Consider the following 24466-nt stretch of genomic DNA (forward strand, 5'->3'; position numbering starts at 1 on the left):
TTGATTTGTTGTTTTACGTCCACCTTATGCACAGATAGGCTAATCGGGACTGGAACTACAGTTCAAAGTGGGATCCGATATTCTATGTGCCCCCACCGGCCATCGAACAAGGAACCAATTGATTACAAGGCAACGTCGTTACCACTACGCCATCGGGGAGGCTTTGAACTGTAAAAATAAAGCCGTGAAAGATCAAAGATTGACCCTACAAAACGATTAAAAATATAAATTTAAACGAAAAATTGCCTGATAGAGACAGAATCACGATGAAAATTTTAATTGAATTTACAACTAAATTTCATTAAACTTTTTAACTTACTGTGTCTGTCCATTTTTTAAAAATTGTAACTGTCCTTATTTGCTATATTTGTGTGGAAGAGAAAAAGTCTAATACGCTTTATGCATTTTGTAGAAGAAAGGGTGTGACTTTCTCCGAGAAGTTTCTGAAGCGTGCTAAAAATTGCATCCTTTTCTTCATGTTCTGTATTTGCAGGAAAGAATGAATACCTAGTCCCACTTTGGAGCAGCAGAGATTTATTCTGGTGGTTGAAAACCGTGACCATTGTAGTATTTGTTGAGATAGTATAATAGGTCGAAATAACTAAAGCTGTAGCTAGAACAAAAATTACTCGAATCCTTATTAGGAAAATAATGGGAAATAACCATGTCTGTGGCACGCAAAGCAGCAAAGACGATGACAGCTAAGTTTACAAGCGAATCAGATGAGGCGTATTTACATGTCATTTCAAGATATCGCCGTCAAGCAAAGATGTGCTTCTGCCAACTCCTCCAAAATTGCTAACAAAATATGTTAATAAATGTCCTAAAATGTAAGAAAATTGTCAAGAATGACATTCTGTGCGATTCATGTGACAAATGGATTCGCTTTAAATGTGAGAACTTGAAAATTGAGGACGAAAATTCCCCAGAATACTGAATTGTACTGTCTCCAGTGTATTAAAGTTGAAGGAAGCATTATATTGAACCCTCTTTAAGATGAGTAATAAAAAACCGTTGTTCTTATTGTGAACATATGTACTAGCAATGGATATAGAAGAGCTGAAAAACGAAAACCAGTCTTCATAAAAGTTTTAAAAATCAATATATTAGAATATGGAATATTCGAAAAAGAAAAAGAAGTAAATGGTACTCCAATCTTACGTACGCAGGTGATGAAGAAATGAACAAGAAAAAGAAATGACGCCATGCATCCTGATCCCGGGTTCATGGGTGTTCTTTGTGAGTGTCCTTTCATCAATTTCATCACTCATCCTCATCTTCACGATTAGACAAAAGTGGCAGAAATGCGAAGTAAAATAAACCAAATCAAATGAAACAAAAATAAATTGGAGATATTGTAACTTTTCACACCAATAACAGATTCAACATAGCACAAAACGTTTAACCAGAATATACATAAAAAATACTAGAATATCAAGACAATAAAATCATATACAAATACAGAAAACCGAAAGTAGTACTGACAGCCAACCTGAAGTGCTTATACAGCCATTGTAGAGGAATGACATAAGTAAAGGTCATTGATTGTGTGATTACAAATATGCACCATACTCTTTTTAATGCCTAAGTCATTCACACACTAATTCCTGACTACACTGCCAAAACAGTCCAAATATGTGGAAAAATTAACAAAAAGAAAATACACACAATATAGAAACTAGGCAATCAAGTACTAAAGTACAGATTACCTCAAACAATTATTGAGTAATGGAGTATGATAAGACCTCTATAAATTGACTGATACATATGAAATATGGGATATGTTAATAGTAACTTAAACAACTACTTAAACATTTCATGTCCCAAACTAAGAAATTGATAATACAATAAATACAACATGTAAATACTTAATTTATACTGATATATATATATATATATTGATTATATATATATATATATACACACACACATATATGTGCTCCCGGGTTCGATCCCCGACTGGTTCAAATCCGGGAACTTTTCTAACGATGGAAGCGGCTCCGGCGTCCACCCAGCGTCGAATAACATGGGTACCTGGGAGAAACCCTGGGGGGTAAAGGCGGTCAGGGGCGTGATGCTGATCACATCACCCCCACTCACGACCGGATCAAGAAAGTGTGGGGCGTTACCCCCACACCCCCTATACGCCTTCATGGCGTGGTGCTAAGCACAGGGGAGCACTTTACCTTTTTTTACATATATGTGCATGTATAAACAAATATTTAATATGACCTAATTGGAATTTATAAAATCACATACTATGAACTTACATTTACTTATATTGAATTTGGCATTACTGCATGTAGTATATTCAAGTAGAAGCTATTTATGACTGTATATTCTGAACTGTATATTATGACTATGTACGTACATAAACTTATCTTAAATATTTTAAATGCTAGTAATGTGTCCAGTTCCGGATCTGCAGGATCTTCAAATTTTAGAGCCTCCCTCAAATAACGCCATCCTATTTAAAATACACGTACTTGTCAAAGGAATGTCAAAGATTTTATTGTTATTCAGTTTCTCTTCAGTGTGTGTATATATTATTTTGTGTGCGGGTAAGTGTGTCCGGAAAGATTTGAATTTTGTTACTTAGCATTGTTTTTCTGGCACTTTTAGCTAATCGTGACGGTGAGGATGAGTGATGACAGGATTAAATTAATGAAGGAAGACTCAAACCGTGATTCAAACGCGACACCCCTGGCGTAGTATCGTCCTGCGCTAACTACTCCGCCATATTACTATACTTACTATATTTTATTACTATACTTCCGAAAAGCAAATTTAGAATTGTATTGTACTTCTCATACAGAAGTTTTACCAAATAAAATGCAGATGAAACTTTTGATATGTCACTTTTGAGAGCTCGTATTTAGAAAGACAACAATTGAGCTGGGAATAATGGACCAATATCTGTTTGATAATATTTCTGTAATTTCTGTTTTCAGTACGTCCTGAGTTGGGTTGGGTATGCAGTGATTGTTAAGTAAGCAAATCAGGTTTGATGTTTCCCAAATAGTAAATTCGTTCTATGCAGGAGATTTTCGTCCCTTGGTCCATCGTGTTGTTCATCACGTTTCACCTCTTAACATATTTACGTACAGAATAGTCTCAAGTAGTTGCCCTAGTTCCACACTACAGAACTGGGGAACAAAAGGAACTGGCGGTTAGAAGGAAATTCATACTTAGGTTATGGTATGGAACATTTATCAGAAGTTATTAACCGAAAGCTAATGCACGTAAGTCAACTCAAAATGAATAAAAAAGTCCTTCGATCTTACAATATTAGGTGGTCTTTTCTTCTCTGCTCTGCTATGCTGGATAAATAACTACGCTTACATACACATATTTGAGTATATGAAGCATATGGCAATGGCCACTTAAAGTCTTGCTCATTCCTCCCCCTCCCCCAACCGCACTACGGTTTATAGATTACCCCCAGCACTGGATATGTCCAAAAATAATATTATCTATACTTAAACACAAGAAGTAACAATGATTATCATTAAAAACAAAATAAGTTTAAAATAACGAACAACACACCACTAAATGCTGGAATCAGGTTTTATAAAATTTGCCTAATACTAAAGTAATTAGCTCGAAAAATAAACAGACACTAGCTCTAAGAGATTATTTATTTAAAAAGGCTCTGTATATTTTATCAAAATTTACTGAGAAAGTAACTGATATCCCCCGCCGTGCTAACATTGCACGAACTACTCGTTGAGCATATGAGAGGCCACTACGTAACGAAACAAGGCAGCAAGCGATGACGTGTAGAGTGAGATGGTTGTCTACTACCGAGGGTTTAGTCGAATATAGGAAAATGATCAGCAATATCTCCATGAGGAGACCACACTGAATATCGCTACCTACGCCGAAGGTAAGCAGTGTTTACTCCAACGGATCCGTCGGGTGCGCACAGCGAGGATCTTGGTTTCTTCTCCATGACAATGCCCGGCCTCGCACGGCCTTAGTTCTGCAGCGGTTTCTGGACAAGGATTTGGTTGTCACGTCTGACTCATACTAACTATTTTCTACCTTTATCGATATTCAACGCCAAGTGACGAGGGAGCTGAACAGTACCAAGAGTTTCCAGGACCTATACACTAGTTCTGAGAAGTGCTTTACCTTCGACAAGTATTACTTGGAAGGACAGTAAAATATGCATTCCACCGAAACTTTATTGTCAGAGATTTTATATCAATGTAATGCATTTCCAATTCTTGTGTACTAGATTACCTTACATAAATTGTCGTTATTTACGAGTGTGAAATGTGTTACGAAATTTTCTACACAATTTTATACATTCAAAAATGTATATTACTGTATTTTTACTGTAATTTGTTTGAATCTAAAATATTGGGTTTTCATATGTAATCGAGACGAATTTTTTATTATATTTTTATAATTTATACAGCTCAATATAACTCCATACTTCACATGAATTTCTTCTATACCTTGTATTCCAGATCTGTGATTTGATTTTTTTTAAGTTCACTTTATCCAGATAGGCTAATATATTTAAAGTTGGGTATCAAACCCGGGGCACCTTGAAGACGACGAAGTTACAACTCCGCCATCGAGGAGTCTGTATTCTAGGTCTACAGATATAATAATTAGTTATTATTATATTGCACTATTTTATTTAGAGGGGATTATGGTCATTACTTACGGGAGTAAAGAGCCTAGCTAATTGCTCACACGACCAGAGTTTTAACTTCAATGAATTATTTTATAATGAAAATATAAATTGTTATTACTTTTCCTATTATTAGACTTTTGTGTTCTTTATTTAAAATATTGTATTTAAATTCATTACACTATTATAATTAAAAGTTGTTGAAAAATGGATAAAACTTGTTGACTTGAATGATCAATTTGATTTCAAAAGCTTTTGGTTACAGCATGGTTGACTAATTTTTCTAATAATTATGTAATCTTATTGTCCCAATTAACCTGAGGTAATACAGAGGTGACGGAACATATCCAAAAGACAGGGTGTTTCATAATTCCCTCCGGGATTTTGTAAATCGGTTGCTTAGGGGCCAACTCTCACACGGGAATGAGATCATGTCAATGAAGGGAGTAAATACGGAAGCCTTTAAACAACCTTACAAATGTTAGATATGCTCTCCCTCGGTGATGTCAATTCTGTAATATTGCTTGTATGCTGTCCACAGTCTCAGGCGATGGTCCAGCACTATCTGTTCGTTTTACGTTTGTCGATTCACCAAAGGAGGACCTGTCAAACATTTGTAAGGTGGGTTAAAAACTTACTCTTCTCGCTGACATGCTCTCAGCCTCGTGGGTGAGCTGGCCTCTGAGCAACAAAATTATGAAATCTCGGAGGTAATTATGAAACAACCTGTATAATGAATTGATTAGAATTGAATAAGAAAAGTAATCGAAAGAGTAAATCAGACATACAATTAACAGTTGCGGTCATGCAAATTTGACGTAAACTATGTACTATCATTAAGACTAAATTAAGAGAAAATGGTGTAAAATACTAATGTAGGGAAAATGAATCCATTGGCTGTATGTTACTTGTTTCCAATTCTCATTAACGTAATGTAAAGATCATACTCAACGGTTACTGCACACTGTGAAGGTTATAAAGTAATGTACCGTCATCGGCATAAAAATGGTGCACCTAGATCCTGAAATATTTGTTTCCCTGCAAGGTGCTATGTGTGTTGCATAACTGTACGGTGATAAGTAAATTTCAATAGCAAATAACGCATTGCAGGAAAACGAGTGCTTCAGGATCTAGGTGTCCAATTTGTATTGCCGGTGACTGTACCTTGCAAGTTGAAGTAGTGGTTGCCTAAAAAGGAACGGTAGTAGTGTCCAGTCACCAGTCGCTACTTACAAGTAGTCCTCCTGAATATTATTTTCATGAATTTTTACTTCTCTTCCCTATTTAATTGGCATAATGAGTCACGTGGAGCAACATTCGGACAAATGACAATCCAGTTTGGATTATAGAAAGCAGCAAATATCCAGAAATACCCCTCTGCAACGGTGACACATAGACCTTGTTGTCTGCGCATCTGGATGTGCCCTTGTTAACACCAGTTTAACCAGCCCACTGGGCCAAAGAGACCTTTACTGCATCGCTGTCATTTCAAATGGATGTCTTCCAGGTTCGAAGTCTCATTTTCTTCAGAGTCGGTCTCGTAATGATGAGAACGAATCGCTTGTAGTGGAGGATTTTTACTCTCTCGACAACAACCAGCTTCTGGTTCACTTCCTGTCCCCACCACCGTCCACCTCTCCTCCAACTCTTCCTAATAGCTCCTGGGCTGTCCTCAAAACATCTTCACGGCAAGAGGGAGAGTGAGTCTGCAGCTATCTCGCACGTATATAAAACTCTCCTGGAGAGAGTGCGCGACTTGCAATTTCTATCTGGCTCTTTTCAAGGGCACTGGTTTCCCATCCGCTGCTCATCAACATACGAGAAGCATGATACTACCGAAGGTGAGTCCAGCTCTTGTGTCATGTAAGGTGTCATGTGTGATTCTCATGCGTACGGTGCTCTTTTGTGCGAGTGTTGTTCTTTATATTACTTCATGTTAAAACTTCACTTGTGTTGAGGTGAGAAAATTTCGAACCGAGGACTTAATCAATTTCTTATACTTCGTCTCGAAGCCGTTAACCAGAGAACTTTAGAAGGTCTACTGCATACTATAAGTTATTGAGAAGTGAAAACATGTACTGTAATATAAACCAACGGTTTGAGTTTTTCTACATTAGGATGTACACTATTTTCACTTAATTTAGTCTTTATTTATAGTGTCAAGTTTACGTCAAATTTGCATGACAGCAATAATTAATTCTATGTCTGACTTTGCTCATTCCGTTCTTTCTCTAATTCCATTCTTATCAATTCATTATACAGGGTGTTTTATAATTCCCTGTGCAGACTCTCGCGACTTTTTGTGGCTTAGTTATTGTTAAAGTTTTTTGTGCTCCTCCTTCTTTCCGAGTATCAGGCATCACCGTATATTACATTGTACTTTACTTAAATTATGTAGAAATTAGAGTTCATTATGAAAATCGATACATTGAGAATGAATTGATGAAAGGATGCAAAATAAATGATCGCCTTTCGATATCATCAACTAAAGTTACATGTTAGAACGTTGTCCTGCACATGTGTGTTTCTTTGCCAGTTCCAATTTGAAAATTCTTGTCGTGAATAGCCTAAAGAAGCAGAAAATCTCATGAAATTAGAAGAAATACACAAATGTGTTTCTCCGTTAGCATGTGTTAATTTTTCGTTTCTCAAGGTGTTATATCAACCACTGCGCGACAGACATAGATATTTCCAAAAATAGTGCAAGCATATTCTACCATTTAATTAAACTATACTTGCTGTGGTTCTGTAACTTAGTCCATGACAATGAAATTCTCCGAAACATTTGATAGAGAACTCTATATGATTGATTGATTGATTTTTGTTTTAATTAAACTTCATGCAAAGACCAGCCAATAAGGGACTGGACGTGCAGTTTAAGGTGTGATTCGAACAACTTTGTCACCGGGAATCGAACCCGGGACCTCTTCATTAAAAGGAAACGACATTACCACTACGTTATCTGGGAGGCCCATGTGATGATAAATCTATAAGAGAAGAGACTTCATTGTCTTCACCCTCAAGGAGGATCGTCGACATGATATTCTTCCCATAGCATATATGTCTATTATAATCTTATCCAACAGAAAAAAATATGCAAGTGTACCACGTGGTTGCATACATATAGGATCGAAAACAACTTTTTTTCGAAGCCTCGTGGTGTCGAAACAAGAAATCAACTAGCAAAACATCCCAGTGCCTGAGCAGTTAATTTGGACAGCTCATAATCTCGCTGGCGAAACATAAAGGTTTGAGTCGCAGCCTGGACTTTGATATTCCTTTGTGTACATTTCATTCATCAATTTTCCGGGCCCCGTGGCAGAGTGCGCGCTACGACGCCAGAGGTCCCGGAATAGAATCCCGGCCAGGGCATAGATGTTTGTGAGTGTCCATTCGTCAATTTCATCCCCAGCTTCGCAAATTAGCCAAAAGTGGCACAAAAGCGAAGTAAAATAAAGCAAATCAATCAATCATTCACCAATTTCATTATAATAATTTATTCCCATTGTCTAGACACCGTCTCAAAATTTTAGAAAAAGCCAATAAGTGTCAATGAACGTGGTTCAATTTTATATTCTTCACTACATATCCTAAGAGTATGTCGATTGATTGATTTGGCGTTTTAAGTCCACTTTATGCACAGTAAGGCTAATAGGGACTGGACCTACAGTTTAAAGTGGGATCCGCACCACTATGTGCCTCCACCGGATATCGAACCCGGGAACCCTTAATTACAAAGCGACGACGCTACCACTGCGCCATCGGGGAAGTTCAAGAGTATGTCGATGTACTGTTACAACTTTATTGTCCGAATGCATATATGAGTCGAAATATAATAAATATGATAGAAAAATATTCACTCGGTGTAGAAGTGGTGAGCGAAACTAGCTTTTAATCTTGGACGTTTTGGACATTTTGTTGTTACCGTTGTGTTTATATGACCGTGTTTATAAAAGTCTTGCGAATGAAATCAAAACTTTAAAATTTTCTCATTGTTGTGTTTCAGATATTTTTTTCACAATAAACCTTATATATTTTTAATATATTATGATGCAACCGGTATATCTTGAAAACCCTTTATTTAAATTTGTATCAAATATGCTATATAGATCCATACTATGCAGTTTTCCGAACTATTAATAGCATACTGTACGTAAACTGGAGTTAAAAATATTAATTTTTATGCGAACATTTGTCTACCAAAATTAATATGCTTGAAGCATTAACTCAACATTAATACTACAACAACTGCAGCTCTTTTAATGATTGTCCAGCTGACAATCAGTATATTTGAAAAGGTATATCGGCATAGAATTTCTGCTATTATTTGAATATCAGTCGAAAATGATTGACGAAAATTATCAGGATTGTGCACGTATTCCATACGTAATTTACAATTTCCCTACTCTCTAAGTTTAAAAATGCCTGAAGGTATTTACCTAGTTAGAGTTGGGTTTTAATTTTTCTTATCTTTCGTCGCTGTTCTATCTCTTTCGGTTAATCAGGATGCTAATTAGATGATTGAGGGTGATCAACAGATAAAATTGATGAAGGTAGAAATACAATGGAACGCCCATGCCCTTGTCCGGAATTGAATTCAGAACCTTTGTTGGAGGCAAGGTCGTACCTAAAGGGAAGGTTTCGAGGTTCAACCCTTCACTGAAATAGTACACAAAGAACCCAAACAAATAGACATTTAGCTGTGTCAATTGATGCATTAAAACTGAAATTTTGTATCTTTGAAATGATCTTGTCTGATCTTCCCAATTGATGCATTTTTAGTGCATTAGACGGAACACCAGCTGATGAATGTGCTCTTTTATGCACTTCTGTGTGTATTTTGACACACCAAAAAGTGCATCATTTGCAATTTATTGACGTTAATGTGTTATTGGAGTTAACATGTATGTGTCAATTGACACGTTTCTGGTTCTGCGTGTAGCACTAGTAAAGTTCCGGGCAAACTTATCTCATCACAATCTTGACAAGCCGTGAAGAGAATGTGGTCATGATATACCCACGTGGGCGTTCCTACAAGAACTGACAACATCCAAGGGACATGTGGTGCCCAGACGCCTCGAGAGTGTGAGGTAGATGCTTTACGAGTGTCTTCAGGCTTGTCCAGAACTGTAGCATGAAAATTACATTTATGTCGAAAAGCTCTCCAATTCTTTCTTACAGATGGTGTAGCAGTGCATTTCATTGGAATCAAACTGTTTTTAAACTTTATGCCTAGTTCAGTAATAAGAATATAGTTCGAAACGTCCACCATTCATCATGCAAAGAAAGTGAAAACGAATTTCATTTTACCCTGAAAGTGAAAACACATTTCAGGGTCAAACTATTTAATATGAATGCTTTCCTTACCCGGAATTTACAAAACACGTAATGGAGATCACACTTTGTTTTAAAATGTAATGACACTTTATATAAAAAAGAATATAGCAGAAATAGCTGTTTGTACGTAGGTAGCATATACCATATACCATATGGTATATACCATATACCATTACATGATATTAGTAAAAATATTATTTTTTTAGCTTAAAGTACCTCGCGACAATAATTACAGGGGGGGAATTCAGTGGAAAACTTCCGCACTTTTCAAATTGTTTTTGATTTTATTGAATTCTCATTACAAAATGCACAACAACTGACTGATTTTCAAAATGTCTATAACTATGCATAGTCTTAAATGTTGTCTTGTTCGTTTCGTGAACTCCGTTACTGAGAATCTGGGGACTAACACTAATAGACAGTTAATAAGTACAGTCACGGAAGTTTCTGAGTTGTAATTATGCCAACGGTGTTGTTACAATCCATAAATATCCGTGATTATACATTGTTCATGTTATTGATATAAGGTAACTGAACTGAATCATAATATACAAAGTCTGCATTGTGCATTTGTGTAAATAAGATGCGTTTATGCTTTTAAAAACTAACAACAATTGTAGCATGAATTAACAAATCATACGGATTGACATGTAACTTTATTATTTTTAACTCAGTTATTTAAATTATTTTTCTACATTTACGGAATTACAAATAGTTACCATCTTTTCTGTGGAGTATTTTAGCATGGAATCATGTGATTTTTTTTCAGCATGTTGAAGAATTATGTTAATTCTTCACCCTAAAATCCTCAGTCTACTTTTCATACGGGATAATTGGTGGATTTAGCGGGAGAGCATGGGGTCACGTACCCCTCGCAGGAGGGATGAAAAAGTATTATAAATGGTTTCGGTAGCATTACATTGCAAGGAACAAAAATGTTCGAGCCATTCTTTTATACATAGAAAGAGCATAAAAAACCGTTTAGCACAAATACATTTATCGGGAATAGATTAACTAGCTTTTTAAATAAGTCGAAATCGAATTCGGGGCTTGGTAGTTACAAGACAATGACGTTACCTCATGAACACAATGAGAGAGGGTATTCTAGGACAAATATTCCCCATATTTGAGACAGTTCTTTCGCAAGAGAAAATGAATTTTCAGCCTCATTCCTATCTTCAATCATTAAAAATAAATATAAATTTATCGTCACAAATGTGATTGTTTTTCAATGTATCTTTTTAAAATGTGAATAAAATTCACATCTTCTTTTCATAATAGTCAGTAAATGTTTTGGGGGTACATGTACCCCATTAAAAAAATAACCTAATCATAATCTATATTTACAATATATTACTGATTCGTTAAAACGTAGAGATAGCAGATTTTTTAAATTTGTTTTTCGAGAAAAAGTCTTGAAAGGTGAAAATTTGAAATACAACGCATACTAGCAAAGTGCTTATCAAGTGCAATAAGGTATAGCATTGTATGCCTACTATTTTCCATATCTTTGCACTAACTTCTTCGTTTTGTTTAACTTTCATCCAGAAAATATACAAAGAGAAATACATTTCCATCTTTCGGACATTTTTAAAGCTGTGGCTGTCTAGACTTCATTTTGAGAGATAAGGAAACAAACTCGTAGAGATGTTTATCACTTTGTCTGTTGCTCTGTACAAAAAACAATTATATTTAATCTGGTGGAGGGAGGGGATAATAGCTAATTTTGCAAATAAATATACATTTATGTACGTCTAAAATAAAATAAATTTACATTAATATTATTAATATTACTACATTTACGAGGAGTTATGAAACGTCTACCACTTCTACTGCAGTGACTGGCCAGGAAATTCCTAAGAGATAAATATGACCGAAAAGAGGTCAGATCGGTCAATTATATTTTTTGCCTTTCTTCTGATTCCAATGTTCACTTCTAAGCAAACTGACATCAATTTCGCTTTCGTTAGAAACAATTCAACATAGGATCATTGATATTCCCAACAAGAATGGTGTTTCCTTTGATTCGATTTTATTATTTAGTCTTACCCGGCTTCTCTGCCATTTTCGGCTGTTCCGACGTTGAGCTTGAGAGATTACCATGAAATTGATGAAGGCGCAATGAAAATCGGGGAACCTCTAAAGACGTCCAACCTCCAGGGGTAGGCGCGTGGTGCCTTTAAAATAAACCAGGGCATCAGATCAGCGGAATTTTGTTTCCTCCGTTTTTCTTTTCCGACTTCTTTATTTATACTTTCAATTATACATGTATGAGGCGTTAAAGCCAGATCTGGTTAAAGTCTTATGGATATGGTGGACCACCGTCGTTTCTGAGTTCCAGGAACAAGCTTGGTTCACAGGTATGCTCTAGAAAAAAACCGGACTGTTGCTACAAAATCTTTTATTGGTTATTTTGTACAATACGAACATTATCCCCTTCAAAGTACTTCCCTGCGCTATTCATACACCGCTCCATACGAATCTTCCATTTCTGGAAGCAGTGCTGGATATCATTTTCTGAAACCATGTTCATGACCTCCGTCGCTTTTGTTTTTATAGATTCTACGGTCGTAAATCTGGTTCCTTTCACTGCTGATTTGACCATTGGGAATAAAAAAGTCGCACGGAGTGATATCCAGAGAATAGGGTGGATGTTCTAACACTGGGATCCCATGCTTGGCCACAAAAGCCTTGAATGACAATGCCGTGTGGACAAAAGCATTGCCCTGATGAAGAATCCATGACTTGCTTTTCCACAAATCAAGTTGTCGTCTTCTTACTCGCTCACGAAGGGTCGTCACCACCGTAATCTAATAACGTTGGTTATTTTGCAATGGTTCGAATACTCAAGGACGATCTTTTCGAATCAATTCACCGACATTTGCAATGTTTGATTCCACTTTTGACATGCAAGGCCGTACAAGACGCGAGTCGTCTGCGATCACTTCTCGTCCCTCTTTAAACCTTTGAAACCACTCAAACACTTGCGTGCGTGATAAACACTAATCTGCGTACACTTCCTTCAACAAACCATAAGTTTCTGTGGCGGATTTTCCAAGTTTTATAAGAAACCTGAAATTGATATGCTTTTCCACTTTCACACTTAACATTTTTCCGACGGAGCAAAGATGTACGGTTCACTTCGTCCACAAGCTATAGCGGAACTGAGCGCCGCGCACCCTGGGCAATTACACAGTCGATAGGTAGGATATAACGTTATGGTACACTCATGTACCGCTTGACCTTGACGCGCTTGTCGTTTGTCGACAGCAACATCAATCCAGTTTTTTTCTAGCCACACATATGCTAGCAATTGAATAGAAGTAATGGCACCTGTATGTTAATTAAAAAGGAAGGTTCTAGTGTGTTAGCCCAAGCTTACCCGAATGGGAGGGCGCTCTCAAATCCACAACTTCTATTTTCTTTTAACTGAAAATTTTCATAAAAAATTGAAATTAAATTACATTCTTCCCTAGGATGCACCAATATTTATGTATTACTTCTGTACATAAAAATATATCTGTAATGTAAACAGGAGGCAAAATGCACTAGGTGGGTCTATCAGGCGCCATCTTTGAATGCGTGTTATTCGAGACACTCATGCCAGTGTCTCGCTCGTAATTGTGGTAATTTTTGCCATTGTGTTAAGTTTAGGCCGTTCGCCGGCTTAAACTGCTTGGGTGCAAGAGGATGTGTGTATAAAGAATGGAATAAATTACTCCCATTGCTCTTTACCAATATTTAATAGAATCGCACAGGTGAGGGGGGGGGGGGAGATCACGCATGAGCCAGCAAGATATATACACTGACAATGATAAAACTCAAAGTGTCACCACTGTACCTGATTTCCTTCGCGGTTCCTCGGCTGAGTCCCGACGTGACGCTGTATCGGTCCATTGAAGGTGTCCTCAGTGGGTTCGCCCAAACCTTTCAAATGGACCGACTTAACACTGTCACTCGCAACACACCTCGCGCTTCGCTCCCTCCACCAAGACCCTCCTTGGCGACCTGTCATCACCCGGGGACTGTTGGCGTTTCTAATTACACAGCATTTTATTTCCGGCTCGTAACAATTGTTATAATTAATAAACAACTGAAATTCTTTAAACAAAAAACATTCATGAAGAAATATTATCCCTTTTGTGAGTTTTAGTGAATGGTAAATTATGAGTGCGACACTGATGCAATAACTGGTTATTATTTCTTACCAATTACGATAATTATAATTATTATAATTAATAAATAACTGCACATATGTAATCAACCTAGGAAGCAGTGCAAAAATAACAAAATTTTAATTTTAATGATTAAAAAGTGTTTGGGCCTGCGAGGCCACCCTCAGGTAAGTACGTTTCTCGTACGGCACGTGTAAAGCTAGGATTAGGATAGTGAGGAGAAACGGTGTTATTTTATGAAGGTTTTTATGAGTTAAGTCTGTAAAATGTAAATGAAAGTAAAGGAAAAAGAGGAGAAAAATGTAGCTTTAAATAGAGAAGCAGTTGATGAAGGGGCAATTGACCTAGTGTCGAACACGGGAACTTCGATGGTGAGATCGAAAGTCGATCACTTTGGTCGTCCACCTAGCTGACTCCTTTTCTTGGATTTCGAATTCATTCCATATTCGCATGAACGTGGAGAACCTGTGAGCATGTGGGGAGGAATAGTTTCGCAGTGAACCGGTATCCCATCCAATTAGAAGAAATATTTTATATGAGCAACAATATTTAAGAAAATCCCTAATTATGAATTCGACTAGTTTCTGCCTCTTCCACTGCTTTGAATTAGAGAAAGATAAGGTTTGATGTAAAGTCCTCCTGCATGAAATCATTTAAATTCAAGTAGAATTATGTAAAGTTGTACATCTGATACATTTTTACACAACAAATTTTAATTGTTACAGAACACTGACAAATATGCTACCTAGTTTGTATTTATGTCCAGATATTATTAGAATAATTAAATCAAGAATACTTAGGTGGGCAGTCCATGTAGCATGAATGGGAGAGGAAAGAAGAGTTTACTGGATTCTTGTTGGGAAACCTGATGGTAAGAGATGGAGGGTTAATGTTGAGATAGACTTGAAGGAAGTCGGTAAGGATAGAAAAGATTGCATGCCGAAGATAGGAACAGATAGAAGGCTTGTGATGCTGCAGACTGAAACCTTCGGGTTTAAGAATGCTAGAGAGTTAGTTGGTTAACTGATGCTACGTCTGTGGCCGAGCATGTTGAGTCCTGGGGTCGAGTTCCGGTGTGGGGATAATTACTTGTATTGCTTTCGTGAATTTCTTCTATTTATCATTCATTATCATCGTCCCTATTAGCATAGAGGGTCAAAAAGGCGACGTAAAATAAGTAAAAAAACAAAACACACAACCATTATAGCACTGAAGGTCACAGCAAAGAAAATTTTCCAGTTATGGGGGGGGGGGGTGTCACAACGTACATAGTACAGTCACCAACAATAAAAATTACACACCTATATCCTGAAATAATCGGTTTCCCGGAATGCGTTATGTGTGTTGCATAACTACGGCGATGACCGAACCTACTACTGAAATCATGCTTTTGGAATTCTCTCGTCGCCGTAGAGTTATGCAACGCACATAATGCGTTACAGTAAAACATATATTTCATTTTTTTGCCGCAAACCAGACGTGTAAGGGACCTTCTGATAAGGCACTCAAATGTCAACCACACTTCCACGTAGTACACCTCGGTAACTGCTTTTTCATGCCAGAGGGGCTCTAGCGTCTAGCCCTACGGCCACTATAATTCTCTGTAGGGCTGTATGTGAGTTGTCATGTGTTATTATGTGTGCTAACTGCATTTTAGCCCTAAGACACGTGTTTATTTTAGTTACGGTAAGGGGCTGGACGTCTGACCACCATGAGACAGACCCGAGTTCGACCCTCGGTGGGGGAGAACCAGGATTTTTTCCGCCAGTTTAAGCGGTTCCGGTGCCCACCCAGAATCGTATAAAGTGTGTACCTGGAGGAAACTCTGTGGGACTAAAGGCGGCCACGGGTGTGGTGCTGATCACATCCTCCACCTTCATTTTAATGGCGTGGTGCAAAGCACGGGGAGCACGGGGCTGTATAATGTGACGGGTGAAAATAGCCTAAGTGCTGACGAACTCACAATTTTCAATTCAATAAATAAATTATTAGCCCTTCCCAATGGTCGTTGCCTTCTCGATTAGCCTATCTGCGTATAAAGTGGACTTAAAACAACAACTCAAAACTTAATTTGATTTTTATTGATGGTGACTGTACGTATTACCCTCCCCAATCAAAAATCATAGGCGTGCGTGTTCTCCTTGTAAATTCAGTGACGGCGATTAGGGGGGCGTGGGGGGTAACTGCCCCTCCCAGATTTTTGCCACTTCTGTCCCCGCACTATGTTAAACCTTATATACAAAGGTAAAGTAAGCTGTCTTTGCACCACACCCTCCGAGTTTTGAAATCCAATCGCCGCCACTGCGCAGTGAGAGCCAAATAAAAACGAAGGTGCTACGGCAACTTTATATAATATAATTGCTTAGCTATAAAACACTACCAACTTATAAAAGACGAGGGTATCATTTACTACACGAATGCAAATCGCGTGAACGTATTACGTACGCTTTTACTTGTCTTAGCGGTACATACATCATGAATATTCATATCATATTACGAGAAGTGCGAAGTCACACGGTGTAGTATTACTGGTACTTTTTGCTTGAATCATTGCCAACTGCATGACTGTTGTTTAACACCGCATGAAAGTCGTTTTGTTGAACAGCATTCCTTTATCGTTGAACGTAATAGTGCACAACACAACGATATAGGCCTCTGTATAATTTGCTTCTTGTGTTGCGACATTTGGTCAGGATTTTCGATATGCTGATGATATAAACAGACTTAAAAGCGTGAGGATCTACATTATTATGGTGCCAGAGGAGTCGTGGTTCCTCTGAAAATTTGGCTACGACGATGCTTTCCCTTCTCCAGTTTCAGTAATCAAATGATTTTGCCTTCAATATGTAATTATTATCCTTTCCAATTTCCGCATAAACTTGTGAAAATTACGTGCCTTAAGTTCAAAATGATAAGAAGTAATGTTTGATTTGATTTGTATTTTGAACAAAATGCATCATATCGATTGATGCACCAGAATGCATCGATTGATGCACTAAAGTGTGTTTTATGGCTTCTTTAAAGAATGAGATTCACATTTGATGCATTTGGGTGCATTTTTGTATGTCGTCAAAGGAACACCAAAGGCCATCATCATTTGATTCAAGTGAGGATTCCTTTCAGTCGAGATGCACTTCAATGCGTGTTGATACACCTTGATGCATTTTGATGCACCAGAATGCATCTTTTTGATGATGCACTTAAATTCTGTAGCTCAGACCAAACGTCTAAGTGCATCATCCAAAAGATAAGGAAGGTGCATCAAGGAACATCAACTGATGCATTGAAGTGCATCTCGACTGAAAGAAATCCTTACTTGAATCAAATGATGCACTTTGGTGTTTCGACATACAAAATGCACCCAAATACATCAAATGTGAATCGTATTCTTTGAAGAAGCCATAAAACACAATTTAGTCCATAAATCGATATGATGCATTTAGTTTTCTGTGTGTTGAGTTGGTGTTTTAAGTCCGCTTTTATCCATAGTAAGGCTAATCGGGACTGGACCTACAGTTTAAATTAGGATAAGGACCACTATGTGCCTCCAACGGGTATCGAACTCCTGGACCAAATAGGAAGTGATGATATTGTGCTACTAATTATGTGTAGGGTACATTTTATTCATAAAGTTGAAAAACGCTACAAAGTAATGTCGGAGTTGTCTAAAGTTCAGTTCGATTATTGTAGCCTCTCCACTACGTAGAGTTTATTTAGGCAAGGATAGAACTACATATTCATGCATAAGTGTTCACAGTGTTTCGCACATAAGTATGGCAATAAATGTTATTCTTTCATAAGCGAAAATCTGCACCTAACTGTGAATACATTCCAGCATGGCTAATGGAAAGTATACTTCCAAAGTGATAACATACAGATTGAAATAAAGGCCCCTTTCCTCAAAAATGAATTATATCATAAATTAGCATACAAAGAAAAATGAAGACAGATAAATATAAGAAGAATTTCTAGTAAAATCACAGTTCTACCGCAGGTTCGGTCCTCATCACCGGTAAAAAAAATGTTCGCTTGAAGACGAGTGAGGAGGTGCTATCTCGAAGCACCGCGATCGCGTAATCAAGTAGTTTCCCAGTTCAGTACCCGGTGGAGGCACATAGTGGTTTGCATCCCACTTTAAACTGTATGACCAATCCCGATTAGGCTTTCTGTGCATAAAGTGGGCTTATAAGCCTTAAAAAACGCAAATTCGAAACGTTGTGTTATAATAAGTATAGGAAAAAGCACCAGTTAATGGATGGTGAACTTTACAAGCTAACTATCGGTTTCTCGAAAACTACAAGAGCTATAAAAAGCAATATTTAGTAGACCAACAGACAGACTTACCAAATAATAACTCAGGGGTGCATTCCATTTTTGTGCTTAGCTCATGGAACATACGAGGCGTATTCGGAAAGTAAGTACCGAAAGGGTGTAAAAATAATGTAAAATAGTTTCGTACCTTTTTTTATTTGCATTGCATTTTACAGACCTTAAACTACTTTTCTACGTAGTTTCCACCATTATTCAAGCATTTGTCGTAGCGTGGCCCTAGGTCTTGTATCCCATCATCATAGAATGTTCCCGCCTGTGACGAAATTCATCCATACACTGCTGCTTCGAAGTCGTCATTCTCGTCGACACGCTGACCAGCAAGAAACTTCTTCTTCAGATGAAGAAAGAGATGGTAGTCACTTGGTGCCAAGTCAGGGCTGTTGGGCGGATGAACAAATTGTTCCCAGCCGAATGACGTGATGACATTTTGAGTTTGTTGAGCCGTATGAGAACGAGCATTGTCGTGAAGCAACACAATGCCTTCGCTAATCATTCCGCGTCTTTTGTTTTGAATTGCACGACGCAGTTGGATTAATGTGTCACAGCAGGCATCTTTGTTGGTGGTCTGTCCTCTAGGCAAGAATTCAACTATTCTTGCATTGAGAAAACAAATCACAGACCGGACATCACAGTCGGCGGGCCAATTGATTTTCTTGAACATTTCAAACCTTGAGAAAACTACGAAGAAAAAGCATGACCTGCTCCCATGCGTGCCTGTGGCTAACTAACGGATGAAGGACGTCAGCGAGAACTCACACGGTCGCGACTGCATCGCTACAGCGGCAATATTTGCAAACGGTTCTTACTTTACGAATACGCCTCGTGTATCTTCTATCGCAAGGATGGTTACAAGGGAGGGTAAAATGAAAGACTTAATTTGTTTTTGTGTTTTATCTAGAAGATTTCTGTATATGTGGTTGCACACGTTTGCTGCACTTTAGCACAGACCTATTGCTGATCTGCATATACTATATTATATTCAACTTTGAGTTAACGCCTGTATATCTCAAGAAGAATAAGTCTTTGGAGACTTGCACGTGCAGTCAGTTACGAGTAGAGCCCGGATTGGTATGTAATTACATATTCTATTCCCTTCTAGATACATACCTTGAACAGGAAAATGTCAAGGAATGATATAACTGACATGATTTTGCATACGTTTTATGTTACATATTTTTACAAATTTGCCAGGATATTACATATTTTACATCCTTGCCAATTTAAGTTACATAAAAGAACATATTTCGGTAATTTTTTCCTATCCGTATTTTTGATCTCTGAAATATGATGAAGAAAATTTGTATCTCATGTGACGTCATATTTTTTAATCAATGTGAAGCATAGTGATTACGGTCACCTAAAATTGACTGCCAAGTCGAAAGAAAGAAAATAATATGGGAACTGTTATTTATTGAAAGATAGTGGAGTTCCCCCACGCCCACCCTCTTCTGGTTATATATTTTCGTCTCGCTTTTAGATTTAGGCAAAGCACCCAGAAAACTTTGCATCGGTGGACAAAAAAGCTACTTTCCTGTACGTAGCGAGTTATACAGGGTGGCCAAACTAAAAGAGATCTGATGTCTTATAAACAACATACAGACAATTCACTCATTTATTGTATATACACAATACAGAGTAGGAAAGTATTATTATGAAAAAACAACGTACTGAACATTCAATAGGTCAATAGTTCACAGGAGGTGCTGAAAATGTTCACCATGAACCTCGATACACAACTCAGCACGTCTAAACATGTTTCTGGAAACTTTTGCCATTTCATTTGGTGTGATTTCCGCAATCGCATTGGTGAAACCATGCTTCGTTTGAGTGGAAGTAAAGATGAGGATCCAGATAACCATCAGCAACATTCCTGAGTAACCATTCGCAATAGTGTTGTCGTTGTCCGTAATCCGTAGGTTTTAATGCTTGCATCACTCTTACTTTGGTCGCATATGTAACTGCTGCATCATGTTCTGGCATGACGTTCGTTTGATGTTAAGTTGGGAGGAGAGACGTCTAGTTGATTTCCGTGGACTCCTTACCATAGCCTCGTGAACACGTTCAGTATTGTCCGGCAAACAAACTGTCTTTACACGGTTACGTTTGGCGTTAGCGACTGAACCTGTTGCTCTAAATTTCGTGATCAATTTCTGCACAACACTTTTCGCAGGAGCAGCTGTCTCTGGATATTTTATCGTGAACCTTTCATTTACAGTTTTAAACGATTTACATCCGAAGTACGTTTCAACAATGAACACTCTTTGTTCGATTGACAAAGGCATTCTGCAACACTTCACAACACGCTTCAAACCGACTATTGACGACGCAGCACTGATCACTCAATCGCTGCTCGACATCACGTGACCCCGCTCGAGCGCCGCCCTAGCGGTAAGAAATAACAACACGTCATCACACAACGTGCGAAAAAATTCTTGTAACATTTATAACATCCTTTAGATAATACATATTTAGGTACATATTTTATAAATTATTGTTACATATTTATGTACATATTTTGTATTTTGATATTACATAAAAATCCGAGGTTTAGTTATGAGCCTGCGAAGGCTTTTCCACCCATCTGCCTGCGAACTGAGGCCATCATCGAACTTTCCCCTGCATTAGTAAACTTGCTGGTGTGGTGAGCATGCACAGAGATATTGAATTTTCATTTACCGAGAAATTTCTGTACGTTTTAGGCCGACAGAGAGCAAGAATCCACTCGTCTTCACTGGTGCAAGTGTGTATAGGACGCGCCATCTTTAAAATAACAAAAATGGAGTTTTGAAGCTCACTTGATTAGCGTTGTAGCATTTAGGCCGTTTTGTAAATAGCAGTTGATGCCTCATGTGAATTTGAGCTGTATACAGTCTACCCTAGAATCTTTGTTGGACTTGTGAGGTTTTCATTTCACTCGTGTAGCACAATTCAAGTTATTTTTATTTATTGTTTGTTGGCAGACAATTGTATTGATTACTTCGCAATTCCCCTTGCCACCGGCAGGAATTCTATGGAGTAGAAAATTGACAGCTGATCTTGTTTAATGAACCTACTAGCAGAGCATGAAGAATGTGTGTGGTTAGGAAAGCCTCCATTCTTCAATGTCTTGAAAAGAAACAACGGAGCCTGCACGAATTTACAATGAGGCTATTTCACGAAACGAAAGGAAACCAAATCGCACAATTCCAGTTTTTCCAGTTCCAAGCGTCGCCATTGCGAGAGCTTCTGGACGAACGCGCCCTCCGATTCGAGAACAGAGCGTCCACAGGCTGGCGGTTAAATGGGGCAGCGCCAAGCGGGGAACTTTCGAGCAGTGTTGCAGGAGAAATTACCTCTTGTGATAAACAACGGGGAGGGAAAAAAACACTTAAAAGATGCTGACCTTTGAAGGAGTGTGTCAGTTTCACTTACTCTTTCGAGACGATGAAATTTCACTTTGTTTTCGCATAAACCCATCTCGAAACAACAAAGTTCTCCCGTTTATTTTTTTACTGAATCCTTATTTATATAGTTAACCCTTAACTAGTTTGGACCGTCTCCGAGACCTCTTTATTTTCCACACCCCTCCAATAACAAGAGAACCCTTCTCCATATCCTTCAGTTCGGGTGCTGAGGGCTTGCCTTTGTTTGTTAAAATCTTATTGGATGGTAGGCTACAGAGTGCAGAAACTAACCATGTTTGCCCCCCCCCCCCCCAGATGGCGCAGCGGTAGGTCGTCGCGTTATAATCAAAGGGCCCCGGGTTCGATACCCGGTGGAGGCACGTAGTCGTTTGGATTCCACTTTAAACTGTAGGTCCAGTACCAATTAGCCTCACTGTGCATAAAGTGGACTTAAAACACCAACTCAATCAATCAAACCATTTCAAACACCCTGTGCCCGACCCTGTGGCCGAGTGGTTAGCACCACGCGCTGCGACGCCAAGGGTCCCGGGTTCGAATCCGGTCGGGCTTGGTTGTTTGTGAATGTCCATTCACCAATTTCATCATATCATCACTCATCCACATCTTCGCAAATTAACCAAACGTGGCACAGAACCGAAGTAAAAATATAGCAAATCAATAATAAAAAATCTTCTGACAACGTAAAAATGTAGACATTTTAAAAATTGGGAATATTAAAAAAATAAAGAAGCCATTGTTGCAATTCTTGACTAATCATCTCCCTCTCCACATAGATTTCGCAACGTTTCTCTAACTAAATAATAATAATAATAATAATTGAAAACTGTTTAACAATAATAGTATTCTATAACCACATCTAGTCACAACAAACGCTTCAGAAATTGAAAATAGCAAAACAGCTAGTTCATAGTACCAAATGAAAACAGCGCTCTGACAGACCCCTTCATAGTAGTTCCAAGATTATCAACATAGTAGTTAAGGGTTAAAGGGCTTGTTTACAAGGGTCAGTAATGTAGAAAACTGGTGAGAATGTTTTATTGAGAGGAGGAAGCAACGTTTCGTGTAGTTTATTCCTGTTTCGCTAAGCACAACATCATTTGATATATGACCTGAACGTCACTTTTTGAGGAACTGGTATCCCGTTTCGCCTAAAACGTCAGAACTGATAATCTTGTGCTTATAAGCCACTAGGCGAAACGGAAAAGGTAGCCTTCAATATACTGCTAAACATCAAATACAAACTGTAGGAAAGATTTCTCTTGCCTGTTGATGGCCTGGTAGAGGCCGGACGTCGCACATTTTTATAGCCATATTAATGCCGACGACAGGAAGGAGTAATGACATTACCACTTCCACATCACGGTGACCTTAATTTGTATTTGTGTTCTTATTTTAAAACGTTCTTCGTCTTGTTAAGACTAAATAACAATTAAAAGACATTGATGAAAGACATTCACAAAAGAACAACCATGTTTCGTACTGAGAACCTTCGGTGACAGTAGCCTCTTTCTTTATTCTTGTTCTGCAATCGGCAAATTAGTCATTTTTCGTTTGTTGAATTTGATTGTTTGATTGATTTCGTTATTTCACGTCCAATAATTTTGGTTAATCGATAGATTGAACTTGATGAAACAACTTGTGTATACGTGCGCCGAACCACTGTGTGACAGCCGTCTGAACTTCTTCGTCGCTGTGAAAATGTTGACCGGACAGGAACTTTATCAGATGCAAGAACAGGTGGTAATCACTGGGAGCGAGATCCGGGCTGTACGATGGATGATCGTACCACCGAACCTGTTCAGAAGGGCTGCATTGCGCCTAGCCATATGCGACTTCGCATTGTCGTGCAGCAAGATCAATATGAACAGGATACAAAACAAGTTCAACATTGAATTATACGACCTGCTAGTCCAATCGACACAGCCTCGTTAGTCTGAACCAAAGTAGCCAAACGTGTACTACGTTGAAAAGAGGTTGAGACCATAAGGTTCTCTGAAAAGGGCACTCTTACACCTTCCTTCTTTTGGACAGAATAGTCTATTAGTGGAGAGTGGAAAATGTTATAGCAATTGGTGATTCTGACATACGTAGAATGCCAGAGACTAAGGTTCAAAGCTTCATCCAACTTCTATTTAAATTTATCTTAGAGATTTCTATTTGAGCTTAGGCTTACCATATTTTTTTGTGTCCAACCCAGGACATATTCGCGATCAACTCATTACTGCTGAATTCCAGTTTCTTTTACAAAAATAAATTGAAATTACGTAAAAGCCTTAAAATTTTATTGGAACATTATTAGTGTCATTAGTCCTCCTCCGTAGTCGAGCGGGTTAAGGCGTTCACTCGTCTTGGGATCGTTCGCTGCGGGACGGCGTAGGTTCGAATCCGGCTCTGGTCGGAATTTATTCGGCCTACGTATAGGGCCGGTGGCAACCCACCATCGTGAGGAAATTGGGAAGCTCCGAGTGAGTGAGCGTAACCTGGTCAAGTAGACCTACAATAACGGCTGGGGGTTCGTCGGACTGATCACCCGTCACCCCAATACTGGTCTAAGACCTCCACGCTATAACAGG

General features: G+C 38.3%; 1 protein-coding gene across 1 annotated transcript in view; it reads left to right on the top strand.

Annotated features, from left to right (window-relative positions):
* Window positions 1–6370: 6370 nt before the first annotated feature.
* Window positions 6371–24466, top strand: part of LOC146002117 (larval cuticle protein A2B-like) — a 57518-nt gene continuing 39422 nt past the window's right edge. The window contains exon 1 of the mRNA XM_083139835.1: window positions 6371–6486. Within this exon, the coding sequence (XP_082995961.1) occupies window positions 6472–6486 (15 nt within the window). The 5' untranslated portion in view covers window positions 6371–6471. The remainder of the gene's footprint in view (window positions 6487–24466) is intronic.

The sequence above is a fragment of the Lepisma saccharinum genome, chromosome 18 (genome assembly GCF_977018435.1).
Source record: "Lepisma saccharinum chromosome 18, izLepSacc3.1, whole genome shotgun sequence".
In the NCBI taxonomy this organism is placed as follows: Eukaryota; Metazoa; Arthropoda; class Insecta; order Zygentoma; family Lepismatidae; genus Lepisma; species Lepisma saccharinum.